This window comes from Eubalaena glacialis, chromosome 18 (genome assembly GCF_028564815.1).
Source record: "Eubalaena glacialis isolate mEubGla1 chromosome 18, mEubGla1.1.hap2.+ XY, whole genome shotgun sequence".
NCBI classification, from domain to species: domain Eukaryota; kingdom Metazoa; phylum Chordata; class Mammalia; order Artiodactyla; family Balaenidae; genus Eubalaena; species Eubalaena glacialis.
In genome coordinates this window covers 35,679,470-35,696,787 of record NC_083733.1, presented here as the reverse complement: position 1 = coordinate 35,696,787, position 17,318 = coordinate 35,679,470, and the positions used below count along the sequence as shown (strand labels likewise).

At 43.4% G+C, this 17,318-nt stretch overlaps 1 protein-coding gene across 1 annotated transcript in view; it reads right to left on the bottom strand.

Moving 5' to 3' along the window:
• The window catches only part of N4BP1 (NEDD4 binding protein 1), a 53,734-nt gene extending 38,845 nt beyond the window's left edge, over window positions 1-14,889 (bottom strand). Inside the window, exon 1 of the mRNA XM_061172879.1 lies at window positions 14,443-14,889. Within this exon, the coding sequence (XP_061028862.1) occupies window positions 14,443-14,640 (198 nt within the window). The 5' untranslated portion in view covers window positions 14,641-14,889. The remainder of the gene's footprint in view (window positions 1-14,442) is intronic.
• Between the last annotated feature and the right edge of the window lie 2,429 nt (window positions 14,890-17,318).

Genomic DNA, 17,318 nt, shown 5'->3' with positions numbered 1-17,318 from the left:
TCCTGCAGCATTCATATATTGTTTTACTTTACTCAGGATTTTAAGAAAAAAGCGGGGGGGGGAAGCATATAATATATACAACAGTAACTTCCCTTTCGTGTGGCAAAATGAATTTCTGTTATTCTACTTTCTACAAATTCAGCTCTTCTCAACTATATAACAATTCACGAATCAGAGAGAAGCTCCTGGCAACCCCTGCCATTCAGAACATAGCTAAAACCAGAAAGGATCAAAGTGGCTATTCAAGAGTCTGCAGGTTTGACCTGGGGAAAGGGTTCTTGGCACCACTCTTCACTATCTACCACCTCTTATTTATGGGCACACACCTGAGGGACTTTATCAGCTTGTCTCCCAGATCACATATGGTTTGAAGCAGCTGAATGAAAGTATAAAAGGAACAGCATAGGGTGCTACCGGCAGAGCACGCAACAGCAAATGATAATTGACAGCACAGGTGCAAAAATGAGGAAGACATAATGGTTAAAAAACATAGCAACTTGAGATCATCTATCATGAGTGTAGAACTGACAAACTCTCGCAGCTGCCGGGAGCATAGCTGCACCCTGGCACAAATGTAACAGAAGATACTCAAGTCGACCACAAATCAAGGAGGAAGGAGGAACTACACAGGCAAGGAGGCTCTTAATACATTACAGATAGATTTCTAAAACTGTTCGGACCAGTAGTTCTCTACTTTGGCTGCACACTTCAGGATTCTAAAGATTTCTTATAACTTAAGATACTCTTGCATAAATGGTGGTATGTGTTATCTCTAAGAGAAAAGAAAGTAGGAGGATTAATATGATTTTTAGACTCTGACATAAGGGTCCTACAGAACGTATATAAATTAGAAGCACCATAGTGCCTTAGATAAAACAAACTTTTAATATCATTACCTACATATCTGTAACAGGTCCATTTTAACCTGTTAAGATAACATGTCTCTATCTCTACCTACATTAATAATATTGCTATAAAATTAAAATAACCATTTTAGTCATTTTTCCAATGCATTTCCAACTTTTGCTTTCTGTTCCATCTTTCTCCTCAATCTTATTTCCATAATGCCGACCAAGTTCCTCCCCAGGAGGAGCGCCTTAACTGCTCCACAGGGACTTCCCTGCATGCTCACTGAGTCTACTTCTGGAGACAGACCAGGGGCCACACTCTACCCTAGACCTCATGCCCATTACATCTGTAAATCTCTGAAATTCTACAGCTTCCAAAACTTTCAGCTCTCCTGAGCAATTTACCTTCACTCTTACCCAAATAATGTCTTCAGATCCCCAACCTCATTTCTGTCAATTTTCTCACTCTTAGTAAAAGATGTTATTTTACCAGAGCCTGGAGGCCAACAGATATGAATTCCTTTGACTGCCTCTCTGTTTTCATCTAAAAATTCTACCTTTCACAAATTCTTTCTCCTTCCTTCTGCTTCAAAGCCATGCCATTTTCCCAGACCTTGATTCATCACTCCCCCTTTACCCACCTACCCCTGCCCCTCTGTCTACAAACATGCATGAGTCTTCCTGATCCTACAGAACACTTCCTTCAGCCCAACTGCCTATGCATGGAACCACTCGGTCTTTTCATCTTCACACTTTTTGAAAAAGTAGCCTAAACCCCTTCCCCTATCAACCCCTTGAAATCTGGATTCTGCCCCCATTCAAGCTGAAACCACTTTCCTGAATGACAACTAATGCCAAACCCAAAGGCCCTTTTCTCTGTACTCTCCTACTTGGGCTCTCTACTTACTTGGTAGGTAGCATGATATCTACCGTTGACCAACTTCTTGACAAGTTCTTTCCCCTCCACACTTCTGAGATACCACTAGCTGTCTTTACTTCCTATCTTTTTGACTATCCTCCCAAATCCTTTGCTGCCTTTTCCTACTGTACATTAAATGTAGCTATTCCGTGAGGTTCTGTCTTGGTCCTCTCCCTCAATTATACTCTAATAGGCTTTTCAAGTTCCAACCGTAACTTTTATTTCTCTGATGGTAACTCCAAATGTCCACCTCTAGCCTTTAATACTGTTAGGCTGCAGACTATCCCCTGGGCATTTCTACCTATCCCACAAGTGCCTCAAACTTTATAGGTCTGAATCAGAGCTCTCAGCTCTCCTCCACTCCATCTTTGGTCCAAGTTCCTTTCTATGAAACGTAGATGCCTAGATTCAAAGCTTTCTTTCCTCTTCCTTCACTTGCAATCCTTCACAAATCTAGTTGCATGTGAACACTACAACCAACACTAACCTCTTCTTTCTGTTGCCAGTCTTGTCTCACTCCACTGTCTTGTAACAGTATAAAAGCTATGCCAGAAAACACACCCTTCACTTCCTTACTCAAATACTTTCTAAAGCTCCTCACTGCAAAGGATTAATGTTCAAGATCCTCAGAATTATACTCAAAGTCTTTGTTGGTTTGGACTTCAGCATGTTTTCTTATTTTTGGAGCCTAATTTAACCCTTCCTTCAAGAATTGGCAAAAATGGGGTGGGAGGATGTTAATCTGTTTTCTACACACAACAGTATCTTATTATTTAAACAACAGCATTTATCATAACTCTACTAGACGGTGTGGGTACTGGCCTTGGTTTTAACCAGAGGTGTTTCTGCTCTTCCTGGGGGCACTAGCAATGTCAGGACACAATTCTGGTTGTCACAACTGAAGAGGTACATTACAGCCCCCTACAACCAAAGTATTAGCTGACCAAAATGTCAATAGTGCCACTGTTGAGAAAACCTGAATCAATCAATAAATGTCTAACAAATACATGTCAAAACAGGAATTAGGAAGTTTGGGAACACAGGCTGACATCCAGCCTAGTAGTATCAATGATGTGCGTAACATTGTTTAAGAGAGAGTGTGGCCAAATGACAAAAAAGTTGGGGAGGGTGTTCATTTTAATAGATTGCATAACATTAAGAAAAATTATCAAACACATCTAAATATGGCAAAAGGATGGCCTCTCACTCACAACGGAGCGCTCTCTTTCGCCCACCCAAAGATGACGTACTTCTCTGGGAAATGTACCTTTGTCTTACACACCATTTATTATTGATTAGGGCCTGGACTGTGATGCTACCTGTCAAAATGTAGATTTCTGTCCAGCAGAGATGCCAATTATCTCCATCTGGTAGAAACGATATCCCCAATGGTTATAACTTCACTGCTTTGTAAGATATTAGCCAGTTTATATCTACAAGCAATTTTATTCCATCATTCCTTTTTTTTTTTTTTTTTGGTGCAGATACTCAGAGCCTCAAATACTCAGATCCTCAAAAGCTCTTTGAAACACCTTTCCGTTCCTGTTGGTTCCCTCACTTATGAGATACTTGACTGTCTGAAAGTCATGTTTATAACTTTTAAAATAAATTTTCACTTTGGCAGTCTTGTAGGACCAATGGAGATAGCCAAGTGAGCTCACCTGCTTGGAGCTATTAAACTGAGTGGCTGGGCTTCCCTGGTGGCGCAGTGGTTGAGAGTCTGCCTGCCAGTGCAGGGGACACGGGTTCGAGCCCTGGTCTGGGAAGATCCCGCGTGCCGCGGAGCAACTAGGCCCGTGAGCCACAATTACTGAGCCTGCGCGTCTGGAGCCTGTGCTCCGCAACAAGAGAGGCCGCGATGGTGAGAGGCCCGCGCACCGCGATGAAGAGTGGCCCCCGCTTGCCACAACTAGAGAGAGCCCTCGCGCAGAAACGAAGACCCAACACGGCCATAAATAAATAAATAAATAAATAAATAAATAATTAAACTTAAAAAAAAAAAAAAAAAAAACTGAGTGGCCCAAGAAGGGTACCTCATTGGCTCTGGGAGCCCAAGCTTACCTAATTTTGGCTCCTAGAGTGAATCCCAAGCAGGAAGTGAATTTTACTAGTGCTGTTACCCTGTTGTTCTTTTCCCTTCTGATTTTGTGTTTTCACTTTATGGTTCTTCGCCACATATCCGTTTCCACACTGCCTCAGGGACCGAGTGGCTACAGACTACCAGGTCAGTCTCACACATGAATCTAGTCTGCAGGAATCTGAGTTTTACAGTCTGACCATGCGGGGATCTGTCACCAGATAACAGGCATCCACTTTCTGTGGCATGAGAGACTACAGGAAAATCTGGTTTTAGTCTTTTCTGTTCTTCTGTTTGTACAAGAACATGTCTCAGGATTACTGACAGAAGAACAGCCCTTATGAAATCTGGGCCAGTTTTGTGTTTTTGGATTACTTTCGACCTGTGGCTACAATTAGGGAACCAAAGCTGAAAGCTCTCTGTGTGTTTGTCTCTATAAATGAGAAAAAGCCTTTACTTCTTCATGGTGTGAATGTGAAATACATTCCTATCTCCAGGGGTTATTAATAAAGTAGATAATAAAGTTTCTTAAAGAATTTCTGTTCTAATTGGTTTATAGAGAACAAGCTTTTACATAAATCTATATTTCTAGAACTCCTAAAAAATAAAGAAACTAAACATCCGAACTTATAATGTGTTAGCTTTTTAAGGACAAAAGAGAAACAATGCAAAATGCACAGAAGCTGAAACTTCAAAGGCATCTGTATTTAGAATCCAAATTCATGTAACAAAAATAATCCTTAGGGAATTCCCTGGCGGTCCAGTGGTTAGGAAGCGGCGCATTCACTGCTGTGGCCCAGGTTCAATCCCTGGTCCCCTGGTTGGGGAACTAAGATCCTGCAGGCCGCAAGACATGGCAAAAAAAAAAAAAAAAAAAAAAAAAAAAAAAAAAAAAAAAATCCTTGGACAAATCAATCTGACTTGATAATTTTAATGCTAATTTAAAAATAGATGGCCTTTCTGTGATTTTATCAGTGCAGAGTACAATGCATCATAAGATTTTTATAACTCAAGAGTTTTCTTTCATGAAGAGCCTGATTATGAAAAATAAAAATTTATACATTAAACTAAATTGAATTATAACACTGCTACATTTTTTGATATCAGAAGTTATGTTGCTCAGTAGTTGTCAGCTTAAGCATAATTTCCAACATCCTTAGTTAACTTTAAGACCTTGGTTGGACCAACAGTAAATGGTTAACTAATGGACACTCTTTGGATACATGGCTAACTTCCAAGTGACAGACGCCAAGCATAAACCCACACATTACACATGTTTTCTTTTTAGTATAACCACAATGTCATTATTGCACCCAAGAAAATGAACAATAATTCCTTAGTATCATCTAATACCCAGTCTGTATTTAATGTCTTTTTCCAGTTGCTCTGTTCTAATTAATCTGATTCTTTTTCCCACCATAATTACACAATTCTTGCCTTGCTTAGTATGTCACATATAGAATTAGTATGCACTCTTTCGTGTATGGCTTTTTTCACTTGGCATACTATTTTTGAGATTCATCCACATTACTTCATGTCTCAGTAATTTGTTCTTTTCTATTGCTATGTAGTATACCACTCTGAATGTCTTTTACACCTAAACTATCTTTGATGTTTCGCAAAGGTCCCCAGGCAATCAATCACAAAGATTTGTCTTTCACCTTATAAGGATGCTAAAACTATTAATTTCATTGGGTTACTTTGAATTTCTTAAATCACAAACACTTATTAACTGTGTCAAATCAAAAGGGAAGCTTGGTCTACTTCTACTGAGTCTCTTTACTTTTCATGGCAATGTAGTTACTTGCACAGGATCATTAAGAATCTGTCCTCCCTTTTACTAGGACAAAATTAGACAAATTCATTGTGCACACAGACCATAATTAGAATGTCATATTTAAGAATAAATCTCACTTAATCAGGTATGGCAAGGTTACTATTAAAAAACAAGGATTGTAGTTCATGTATGGAACCAACTCAGGATACTGCTCTGGTACCTACTCTGTGGCATGCAGTATAAAGAAAGTCCCTTCCTGGCAGGAGAGAAATTTTAGCATATTTTGGGAATCTTGAGGCGAGAAGAATTCATCCAAATGTATAAATGCTACGGTGAAATATGTAAAGATGATTTTCTTGGTTTTTTTTTTGGAGATTTGTTTCCTAGCTTTAAAATAGAAGAGACAAAAGAGGCAACTAAAAACAAAAACAAATGAAAACCACCCAGCTACTGAAAAGGTAACCTAAGGTTCCTTAAGAAATTTCCAGAGAGGATAATTCTCTAGTCTTAGTAATTGCTAATACCTCCTGCCATACTCTATATACAATCAGGCTAGTCTACATGCATGTGTGTGTGTGTGTGTGTGTGTGATCAAGAGTAATCCTTGAGGCTATTTATAACTACAAGGGCACAATTAACACAAATTACAGAAACTCTGGAAGGAAGGTAAAAGAATAGCTGCATGCTCTCTCAGTGTCATACTAGAAAACTGTCTAGCAGGCCCGACCAAGGATTATTTCATAGCTAGGGCAGCACTGTCCAATAGAACCTTCTGTAATGACACATGTTCTATATCTGCACTGTCCAAATTGGTATCCAATAGCTACATATGGCCACTGAGCACGTGAAATACAACTGAGGAAATGAATATTTAATTTCATTGAATTTTAATTAAACAGCCACATGTGGTAGTGGCAACACACTGGACAGTTTGTTGTTTTTAAAAGGAATTGTTTTTACCTCTTAAAGGGTTGTAAAAAGCAAAAACAAAGAAGAATATGAGACAGAGACCCTGTATGGTTCATAAAGTCTGAAAATATTTATCACCTGGCTCTTTACAGAAAAAGTTCGCCCATGTTTGTATGCTCTAGGAGAATGTGTTTTTTGTTTGACATACTATCTATATTGAAAAAGGCCCAGAATCTGTGAAATTACACATTTAACTTGCATATTTTTGTCCAGTAAAGACACAGATGATTTCTGTGATAACCCCCTAAATTACTGTTTCATTATCCTGGAGGACATGAACAAGTTTTGTATCCAATCTAGCAGTCTTATTTCAACATTCTTTTTCAGTACCTATATTCATTTCCTGTACTGTTCCTTGAACCAGTTTTCCTATCCAGCTAGTTCCCTCAAAAATGAGTTATAAATAAATGCTTGACATGTGCTCACCTTGTATCTTTAGGAATTACATTTTAATTAAAAACAAAAAACAAAAAACAACCAAAAATAAAGTGCTCATTGAAAAAATTCCTATTTACAAAAACAAAACTAAAAAAATGGTGAGGATTCAAGGCATATTTTGAGAAGTAGATAATATGATGTGGCAGTCGTTCCTATTGTCTACCAATATCCATGTTCTGCTTCTTTAACAAACAGAACCCAGATTTTGTTCAGGGTAGCAATGTATCTAGTTAAAACTGAACATTTCCTAGCTCTCTTTCCTGAAAGTATTGGCCATATGACATAGTTCTGGCCAAAAAGAGATAAGGAAAAGTCTGCTGGGGTGTTGTAGAAAAGTGTTGTGGCTTCTTCCTTCCTTCTTGAAATAGAGACTTGATGGCTGGAGCTGCAGTAGGTATTCTGTGACCATGAGGGAAAGGCCAAAAGAACTGCAGAGACCTTCACCCTGACAGCTCCTAACCACTACTCTGCCTTGGACTGTTGTTTATCTTAAGACTTTTTATTGAGTGAAAGAAAACTAAACCATTTTGTATAATTTCTCTCACTGCAGCCAAATCCTGACCTATCTATCAGCCTAACTGTTAGAAATATATCATCTGCATTAACCTATTATAACAAAGTAATGACTTTATTATCTTAATTTTAAAAATACCAGGGTTAATAATGAAACATATTGTGAACTAAACATGTAGGTTCAAGAATGGATAAAGATCCCAGATGACTGGTAGATAGGGATTTTCGATGAAAAGGTGTCATAATCACAACTGACTTTTACATAGAAAATTCAGATGTGAATCCACACAGTTCTTATTCATCAATTAAAGTAAGTAATTCTGTCAGCACTAAGACTGAACAAAACTTTCTCTGAGTTCAAAGGAACGTCTTAGATTAACAATTAAAAGAAATAATTCAGTTTCTTTAAACAAAAGGATTTTCCTATGTTGTTTCCATATGACATAACTTATTTTTATAAAAAAACAGTTCTTTAATTAATTACTGTAAGGATTTCCCCCCTATAATTTTGTTTCTGAAATGCAAGACTTCTAACTTCATACAATTATATTAATTTAGTAAAAAGTCAACACAGAACAACATGTCCCTGATTTAATTAAAACCCTGTAATACTAGCTGGCAAACAAATAGGGAAGAGGAAACTACAGTCATGAGCAATCACTTTGACCCTAGTACAATCAGCGTGAGTATCCCTTATTTCAACATTCTGGTATAACCCCAAAATATTAACCATAAAAGAGACTGAACAAACCTCTGCTTCTTAAGAAGATGATTTTCACAACCATAGTGAGTTAAAAACTATCATTCTATAAAAAGCAAAAAGGCCTCCAACCTCCTTTCTGGTAAAATAAAAACAAAAAACTGTCACTACCCAGTATTACATCTATAAATTATTTCCTCCATGAACAAATCTACTGTTCAAGAATTCATTCATGAAACCAGGTACCAAGTTCTTCTAACGGAAAAGGAAATAAAACAATATAGGGTCCATCTTAACCCTCTGAAGCCAATGAAGTAACAGGCCACTTCTACTGGAACTGCGTTTTCTTTACCCTTATCTTTCTCCTCTCTTACTCCACAAATATGCAAGCAAAAACTCAGGTAAAGGACAATCATCAACTCTTCATAAGACCCTCTCTTCTTTTCCTCTCAAATTAAAAGCAGACTGGATGTTAGTCTACCTTACCACAGTTTCTCAGGTGTATTGTAATTTCAATGTTTAAGACTGATGAGTCCTCCAAATTACTCTCCTTATAAGTCCTCCAGATTGGTGTTCTTGGTAGGTCACTGGCTATGCTTCACGGTGGCTATTCACTGCCATGAAGTAATGCCTGAAATAACACCACCTGATGGGCAGCTGTAGGTAGCAAATTCAGTATCCTAAAGGTTCAGGGAGAAACCATACAACAAATAGCCATGCTGTTTACTTCCAATTACTCCTCTTTTGTTTGTTAACCTCCAGGACAGGCTCCTAGCTCACCAACTAACTCTAGCACCCAATTCCCTGCTATGGACCTCTATGATCTCAGCACTGCATTATCTCTAGATGCCTCACACGTCCATCCTTTAGCCTCTCACATCTCTAAGTTAAAAGGAACGCTTCCACTTCATCCATGACCACTGAGGTACCACCCCTTCGTTCTCAGAATTCCTCCAGATCCAAGATTCTGATCTATGAAATGCCTAACTACCACCTCTAGAATTCTCCAACACTTACTGAAACTGTCCTCTGCCTGCACGATTCCCTGAGTCTAGGAGGGGACACGGTCTAAGGTCCTGTCCCTTCCTTTATTCTTACAGTTCATTATGCCCTTCTGCCTTCACCTGCCTCCTCTCCCATCTGAACCTCTCAAGCTATTAGTTCACTAACAGTAGAAGGTAAGTCTTGCATATTTTTGGACTGTCCTAGCCCAAATAAGGCTGACCATTCAGAAACAGTTCCTGGGCCCCGTTTTGCCTTGCTCAATTGCACCTCAGATTCCTTTAGTCTTTATGTGCTGGCTTCACCAACATCCTGAGTGGGGGAAATCATCACCTACTTGAGAATTTCTGGATCACGTGATACTATAAATTCAAACCACCTAACCTTCCCTGGCCCTCACTTCAAGTCCACAGTCCTTTTTTGTTTTTTTCTAATGCACTTCCAACAGTTCCACTGTATCTGTGTTGACATATTGCACTGTCTTCAAGTTCTCACCCTCCCTCTCTGGGCATAAACTGGCATCCCACTTTACTAAGACAGTACCATAGGCCATTAAGGCCTTCAATTGCCCTCTTCACCAAATGGGAAAAAAAATGTGTATCCTCACTCATCTTGTCTCCTACTACCTAAAGCAGAGGTCCTAAAAAGGCAGTCCAAAAGCTGAATCTGGTCCACGGCCATGTTTTGTTTAGCATGTGTGGTTGCTTTCTATTTTTCTTTTTTTAGAATATGTACTTTAAAAAGAATGTATTAGTGCAAAACTTTTACTGAGATGTAATTCACAGCATACGTGGTTTTTAAAACATAAATTAGTTGTCTCTTAAAATAAAACAAAAAAACAAAACAAAACAGATTTCCCATTATGAAATGCAGACTTCTGGCTTCCCTTGGGTGAGAAGATCAGACATCACTAGGCCCATACTGTGTAACCAGCTGATGCTGAGCATGGGCATCTGCCCTCTCCCACAGGGCATGAGCACCTTGGTTCACCCATTCCTTCTGACCAAGCAGCCACTTCCCTATGCAGTCCCCCACCTAGTCCCAGTGGCTCTTGGATCTAAGGGAAGGATCTAACTCTTCCCACTCCCCAGGACTGAGATCTCTTCAGCCTCATCTCTCCTCACCCATTCCAGACTCCAAGGATCCCACCCCTGCTCTGAATCTTCGATTTCTTTGTGAATGAGGCAGCTCATAGTCAGTGCCTCCACTTCCTCTCTGACATTCAATCCTCAACTTCCTTTGTTTCCATGATGTCTGCCACCTTGGACTTCAGTCCCCTCCCACTGGGCCCCTATGGACAATGCCCGCTTTTGGTTTCCCTCTCACTTTCAGACATTGCTTCTCTAGCCCTTGTAGTAATGTCACATTGCTATAAAAGTTCTAAACACTTATCCCCAATTTCTATACTTATATCATCAGTAGCCAGCAATGGACCTGAGGATGGAGGCATTGAAATGTAAATCTGACAGCATCACTGGTGTTCTTACAACCTTCCATTACTCTCCGCTGCCTCCCTGCTTGGTAAAATCCATGTTCTTTAGCAGGTCGCACGTGCTTTGTGAGCTGGCACCTTCCCCCATTCCTGTCCTTCACTTGAGGAATCCATGAAAAAACGGGACTACTTCATATCCCTGTGATTTTGCACGTGCTCTTCCTTCTGGAAAACTCTCATTCATCCTCCAGCATCCCGTTGGGCAGAACAACCCTTCCTCTCCTACATTACTTGCACATACTTCAACTTTTAAATGTTGTTTCCAACTCTCTCTCCCCTACTAGGCTGTGGGTTCCTTGAGGTCCAGAGGCAACAGCTAGTGTACTTCCTGGCACAGAAGTTTTTTTTTTAAGTATCGGCTATCCGGTCCCACCAACCTACAGGTCAAACAACGTATCCACCATCCTTCCTGACACCAGGGCTTCAAACCTCTCCCTCAATCCCTACATCCACTCAGTTGCCAAGTCCCAGTGAAAACCGTGTCACCCCACCCATGTCCAGTTCTAAATTGGAACAATGTTCCTTCCACAGTTGGGTCTGCCTGTCTTCAAATACAGAGTTTCAAGCAAATCCTTCCTCTCCCAAATCCTCACTGACTCTCTACGGATAAGGCCCAGTGGCCTTAGCATAGCATTTGGGTCCCTGGAGGCGTCATCTCTCACAGGGCAGCAGGACTCTTCCTACCCAGACACTCAGTGTTGTTCTGGCTTCCAGGCCCTTGCCTGCAACCACCTCCACCTGGGAATCTTCCCAGATCTTCAAAGCCCAGCTCAAGTACTGCTTCCTCCAACAAATTTCCCCTTTGACAAAAGTGGTCACTCAAGAGCATGTGCCTTTTTTAAAAAAACAAAAACTTCCCAGGACATTATCGCTTTCTACCAGTAGCCCCATCTCACCTCCCTCCAGCTAATGGAGCCCTAACTAACTAAACCTCCACATTCTCCTCCACTCAAGCATTTGCTAAAGGGTAGCGAATTAACATTTTTAAAGGAGGAAAACAACAGGAACCACTTGATGGGACCCACAAAGCTGCTTGGAGACTCCACCAGCTAGTTTAAAAAAATCCTTACTCTAAATCTTCCTTCCCCCAAACCTTCTTCTCCTCCACAGCTTAACTTAAAATACTGTAGACGTTGAAGATTGTTCTCCTGTTCTTAATTTTTTTTTTTTTTTTTTTTTAGCCACACTACGGGACATGCGGGATCTTAGTTCCCTGACCAGGGATCGAAGCCGTGCCCCCTGCAGTGGACGCACAGAGTCCTAACCACTGGACCGCCAGGGAATTCCCTTCTGTTCTTTTTTTAATTTATTTATTTAATTTATTTTTTTTTGTCTCTGTTGGGTCTTCGTTGCTGCGTGCGGGCTTTCTCTAGTTGCGGCGACCGGGGGCTACTCTTTGTTGCAGTGCGCAGGCTTCTCACTGAGGTGGCTTCTATTGTTGCGGAGCACGGGCTCTAGGCGCACGGGCTTTGGTAGTTGTGGCTTGTGGGCTCTAGAGCGCAGGCTCAGTAGTTGTGGTGCACGGGCTTAGTTGCTGCGAGGCATGTGGGATCTTCCCGGACCATGGCTCGAACACGTGTCCCATGCATTGGCAGGCGGATTCCTAACCACTGCACCACCTGGGAAGCCCCTTCCCTCTGTTCTTAATTTTTAAAAATCAAGTTAATGGTTTTCTCTTCCTTAAAAGAATGTAAAACAAACTCTAAAATGAATTAACAAGAACAAAAAGCCCTTGAGTATGGCATTCAACTTTTTCCCATAAGTCTCAAAGGGGAAAAAAAGGATTTCTTATAAGTGGGAAGGTTGGATTATGAGTAGCACACATCAAAAAGATAAACAGGTGACAGATACTACCAAGATACTGTAAGACACACCTTTTCCAATTAGCTTATGCTGAACTGCATGGCAGGGACAAGCAAGGCAATTGGAGTTGGGAGGGTCCAGCAGGGTTTTTCTGTAGAGCAAAAGAAGCACTTTCCATGCTTGCAGTGAGCCTTGAGTAAAGCTGAACTGGGATCAGGCAGAGTACACAATAAAAGCAGTGAGACTAGTCAGGCTACAGTGGAGATTTAAGCTGAGAGCTGCTAAGGCAGAGAATTAGGAAAATAAAGTGGGGTTGAATAAATAAGTGTTTTGTAAATCAGAAAAGTTTAGAGTGAATGAGATAGGCAACAGGAGGCTCTACTAGATCCCAGGGCAGGAGAATGACTTTTTGTGGGAGGATTAGTCTAATGCAAGTTGTACTGGGGAGGGAGGGAAGGCAATGAAATAAGGGAGAGGGCACATACCAAGAAAGAAGGTTTTAACTGCTGCAAAAATAATGGAAAAGGAAGGAATGAATGCATGTAAGAGACTTTCAGAAGCCATAATAGGACTTAGTCATGTCAAACTTTTTAGCCCTGGGGAGTGGGAAGAAATTGGGTAGCTGGGGAGAAAACAAGGAGGGGACTGGGAAGGAGTTAGACCAGACAACTGGTTCAAAAAAATCAAGAACAGGAAAGCAAACTTGATTCAACATCTGCAGTGCTTTAAGTTAAGCTGTGGAGCAGAATCATACAGTTAAGTGTCCTATCTCCGCTAAGCACGTTAAAAGCAAGCATACAGGCTTTTTTTTTTAATCTAAGAAAGTCAAGAGTTACAGCTAATCAGATTCTTCAAGGGCACTGTGAAATTTCTGAAGTACGATGCCAAAAATGGACCCCCACCCCCACTGCTCATCATTTGGGAGATAGGTATCAAGAGCAAGGTCTCTGGAAACAAACTCCCTCGCTCTGAATCCTGGCTCTCCCACTTAGTCGATGGGAAAACTTGGAGGAACTTGGCTCCCCGGGAGGGGGAAGATGTACTCTTGGAGTATTTGGGCTTGGGGAGGGAAGGGAGTAGCTGAAGGTGCCCGAAGTAAGTCTAAGTGTGAAATGCTGATTTAGAGAGAAGGTGAGTCACCTCTTCGAAAGTTTCAGTTTCCCCAGCTGTTAAAAACAGGAAGATAATAAAATCTACCTCACCGGATTTTTTAAGGACTGAATTCGATAATCCTTCCGAAGTACTGAACATAACGTCTGATGTGCTACAACCGTTCGATAAATGTTAGTGGTACACAAAATCAATACAAGGAATAATGCTATTTTTAACACTATTATTAATCATCCCTATCTCTTCTTGATATTCTCCGAGTATTGTACTACTGTGATGGTTCTGTCAGATTCTCAGAGGGGTCTGACATCCCCCAGAGGTTCAGAATCCCTGGAGCGGAGACCTGGGAAGAGATAAGTGGCTGAGGTGGTAGGCCAGGAGGCTGCGGGCCCAGCCGTCAGGCCCTGCGCACCAGCCCGCGGGCTTGGGGGGGAAAGATAACAACAGGCAACACTCTTCAGCGCGTTCACTCCGTGCCTGCCAGCCACTGCGCTCTGCGCTCTACGCACATCACCTACTCCAATCCTCGCGACAGCCTTCCGAGTCAGCTGCTTTCGTCAGCGCCACTTTACAAATGGGGAAACTGAGGCGCCCGGGATGAAACCGCTAGCCCAAGGTCACATGGCTCTAGAGCGGAGGCTCGGGAGACCGCGCTCTCACCACCGCGCCTGGCTCGGTCCGCGCAGGAAGGGCAGGGAAGAAGGGGGTGGGGACGCCCAGGGACCCCGATCGACAGAAGGCCGCGGGGGCCGGGCCGGGGAAGGCGATCGCGCGGGGGCGGCGGCCGGACTCACCTTGGCGCTGTGCACCGCCTCCTGCGCCCCGCGGAGCTGCAGCCAGATGCGCGCAGGGAGCGGTTCCTCAGCCCCGAGCGCGCCAAGCACGGCCAGGCTCACACCGAACAGGCCCTCGATGCGGCCGCGGCTCCGTTCCAGCAGCGCCGCCTTCTCGGCGGGCGCCGTGAACTCGTCCAGCACCGCCCGGGCCGCCATGGCGGGCGCGGCCTCCCGCGGCGGCGCCGGGGGCCGGCGGCGGCGACGCCCCCTCAGCGTGCTGCCCCTGTACCCGAGCCCGTCAGGCGGCGTCGGCCCTCCAGGCCGCCTTGCCCCGGCCCGAGCCCTGCCGCCTGGCCGGAGACCCAGCTACACCATCCCGCCGCGGCAGCCGCAGCTGGGCAACTGCGGGTAAAAAGCCCCTTCGCCGCCGCCGCCGCCGCCGCCGCCGCCGCCGCCGCGGGCCGGGCCCCGCCGCCGCGCATGCGCCCCGCCCTCCGCCGTCATTGAGAGTCACCACCCCCTGGGGGGGGCGCGGAGGCGACGAAAGTGTACGTCACGCACAGTCGCCATGTTTGTTGAGGGCCCGACGATGGCTCTGGAGGGGGGCCTGGGTGGTCTTTGGTCAGGCCACGACGCTTTTGCGTGGCCTGGTGGATGATGAATTTATGGTTTTACAGATGGGGAAATTGAGGCTCCGAGCCAGTAGGCGGGACTGACCCAGTGTCACACAAGGGATTTGGTTTGCTTTCAGACATTTTGAAGCCCAATATAGCACTCTAGCAAACTGAGTTATCCAGCTTCTCATTTATTGATAGATTTTTTTTCTCTTCCTCCCTCGATCCCTCCTCCACCTCTCTCTGTCTCTGTCTCTCTCTGTCTCTCTCTCTCTCTCTCTCCCTTTCCTTTGCTTTCCGTTGTTTTTTCAGTAAAAATGGTAATAGGAAGAGAAGAAAATGGGAATAATGTGTGTGGAGAATTGAAAAGCAAAGAAATGATTAAGGAAAGGTCACGAGAGTGTTTTCTTCTGGGAAGGGAGGAGGAGAATGTGTTATAGAAGAGGTACAAGAAGTGCGGGACTAGGGGCTCCTCCGTGATTTTAGTGGGGTACTTGGGCAAGTACACCCTAAGCCCTCTCCAGGTCTGTTTTCCCATCTGTAAATTCAAGGGTTGCTCTAGTTATCTCCGAAGTCTTTTCCAGATATTACGTTCTCTGAGTCCATGAAAACGGATTGTGGAAGGTAAAGTGGTTTCCTTTCTCTGGGCTAAATATTGTGGGTATAGTAGATAGTTAGGGACCATGGGCATATTACTTAACTTGTCTAAGTCGTAATTTCTCATCTGGAAATGTGGGTAACAATAATACTTCCTACTGTGAAAATTAAGATAGTACCTGGACACAGTAAATGATCATTAAATATTAGCTATTATTATTATTAAATCAGCAATATATTTAAGGCTCCATTTTCACAGAAAAGCTTTGTGTGGATTATGCAACCATACTGAACTTATGGGCCTGGGAGCCCCCTCCTGCTGTATAGATTCCCCCTTGAGGAGAAAGAAGGGGAACTAAAGATGTTGCAGTTGGAAAGGCCAAGTGGGAATGGTCTTGGTAAGAGGGATTACCCAAGGTAAAACCTCTCAAGGATCTGGGCTGCTGGGGTTTTCCATATGCCTCAGAAATTCAGACAGGTGTGGTCCCCTGGTGCCCTACCAAAGGATGACTCAGCACAGGGAAGATAACCACTAGGCTCACAGACTGACAACTTCCTGCTTCCCTGGGCTTTTCCCTGGGTGTCCACACAGCCAGCAGCCTTCCTCCATCAGGTAGATGACCTGAGATTAGCTGAGGCAGGTCAGGTGGAGAGTGTGGCCTTGCAGATAGACTGCACCCAGAGCAGGAGTCAACACAACATGTTATTTCCTGTCTTCCTGGTGCACTCACCTTAAATGGAATTGCTATTGTTCAGTGATTGGACAGGGCTTTCCCCAGGGCGGGTCCTGTTTGCTCCCAGCAACTTCCCTGCTGGTGAGTCTTAATTGCTTAATTATTAGGGCTGAGAAGAGGGTGCTTTGAAAAACACACTACAGCTCCTTCCCCTTCCCCCCCAAGAAACCTGCCCTAAAACAACACTAGTAGTTCAGACACACAACCACAGAAGAAAATTGGGCCTTTAGACTGTGTTCAGAAGTCACTGGGTTGGTGTATCACCAGAGACACAGCTTTGGGATTTTTTCCCTCTGTTTAGAACACTTACCAGTTCATATCTGGTCAGCATTTCCCTTTAGGGAACTCTCAAGGTTTCCTGAGTGTAGGGAACAAGGAGAGAGAGGGAGAGAGAGAAATCCCCTTTTAGGAAACTCCCTTGCTTCCTGTAGTTTCTGAACCACAACTTCCATCACTTGGCCAGTCTTGCCTACCTGGCTGGCCTCACCACCCAGGACAGTTAGCACCAGGGATGAGACCTTCACGGAGTCTATATTCCAGATACTGTACCTGTTTGTTTTCTCTAATCTCCATAACAACCCATGAGAGGGTATTGAGGGAATCACCTATTTCCTCTTCTCATATTTTCATTGTGAGGGCAGGCAGTGGATTCCTACCCTTTTCTCCAGCAGGGCTGACTGTGGAAGAACACATGCAGTGCCCCTCGCCCACTCTCCCCCAGGGCAGGAGAAGAACTTCTCTGACCCCACTGACGGCTGACTTTCTGAGAAGGATCAGTGCTGGGTTGGGCCACCCTGCCCCCAGAGAGGGTGTGTTATTATCTGCTGTCTGTGGTTGCCCACCGTGTCAGTGACTGTGTGAAGTATTTTCACCTCAGCCACATCCTCCAGTCCAGCTTTGTCAGTAATAAAGATGACACTTTGATCTCTACCTGTCTGACACCTGCTTT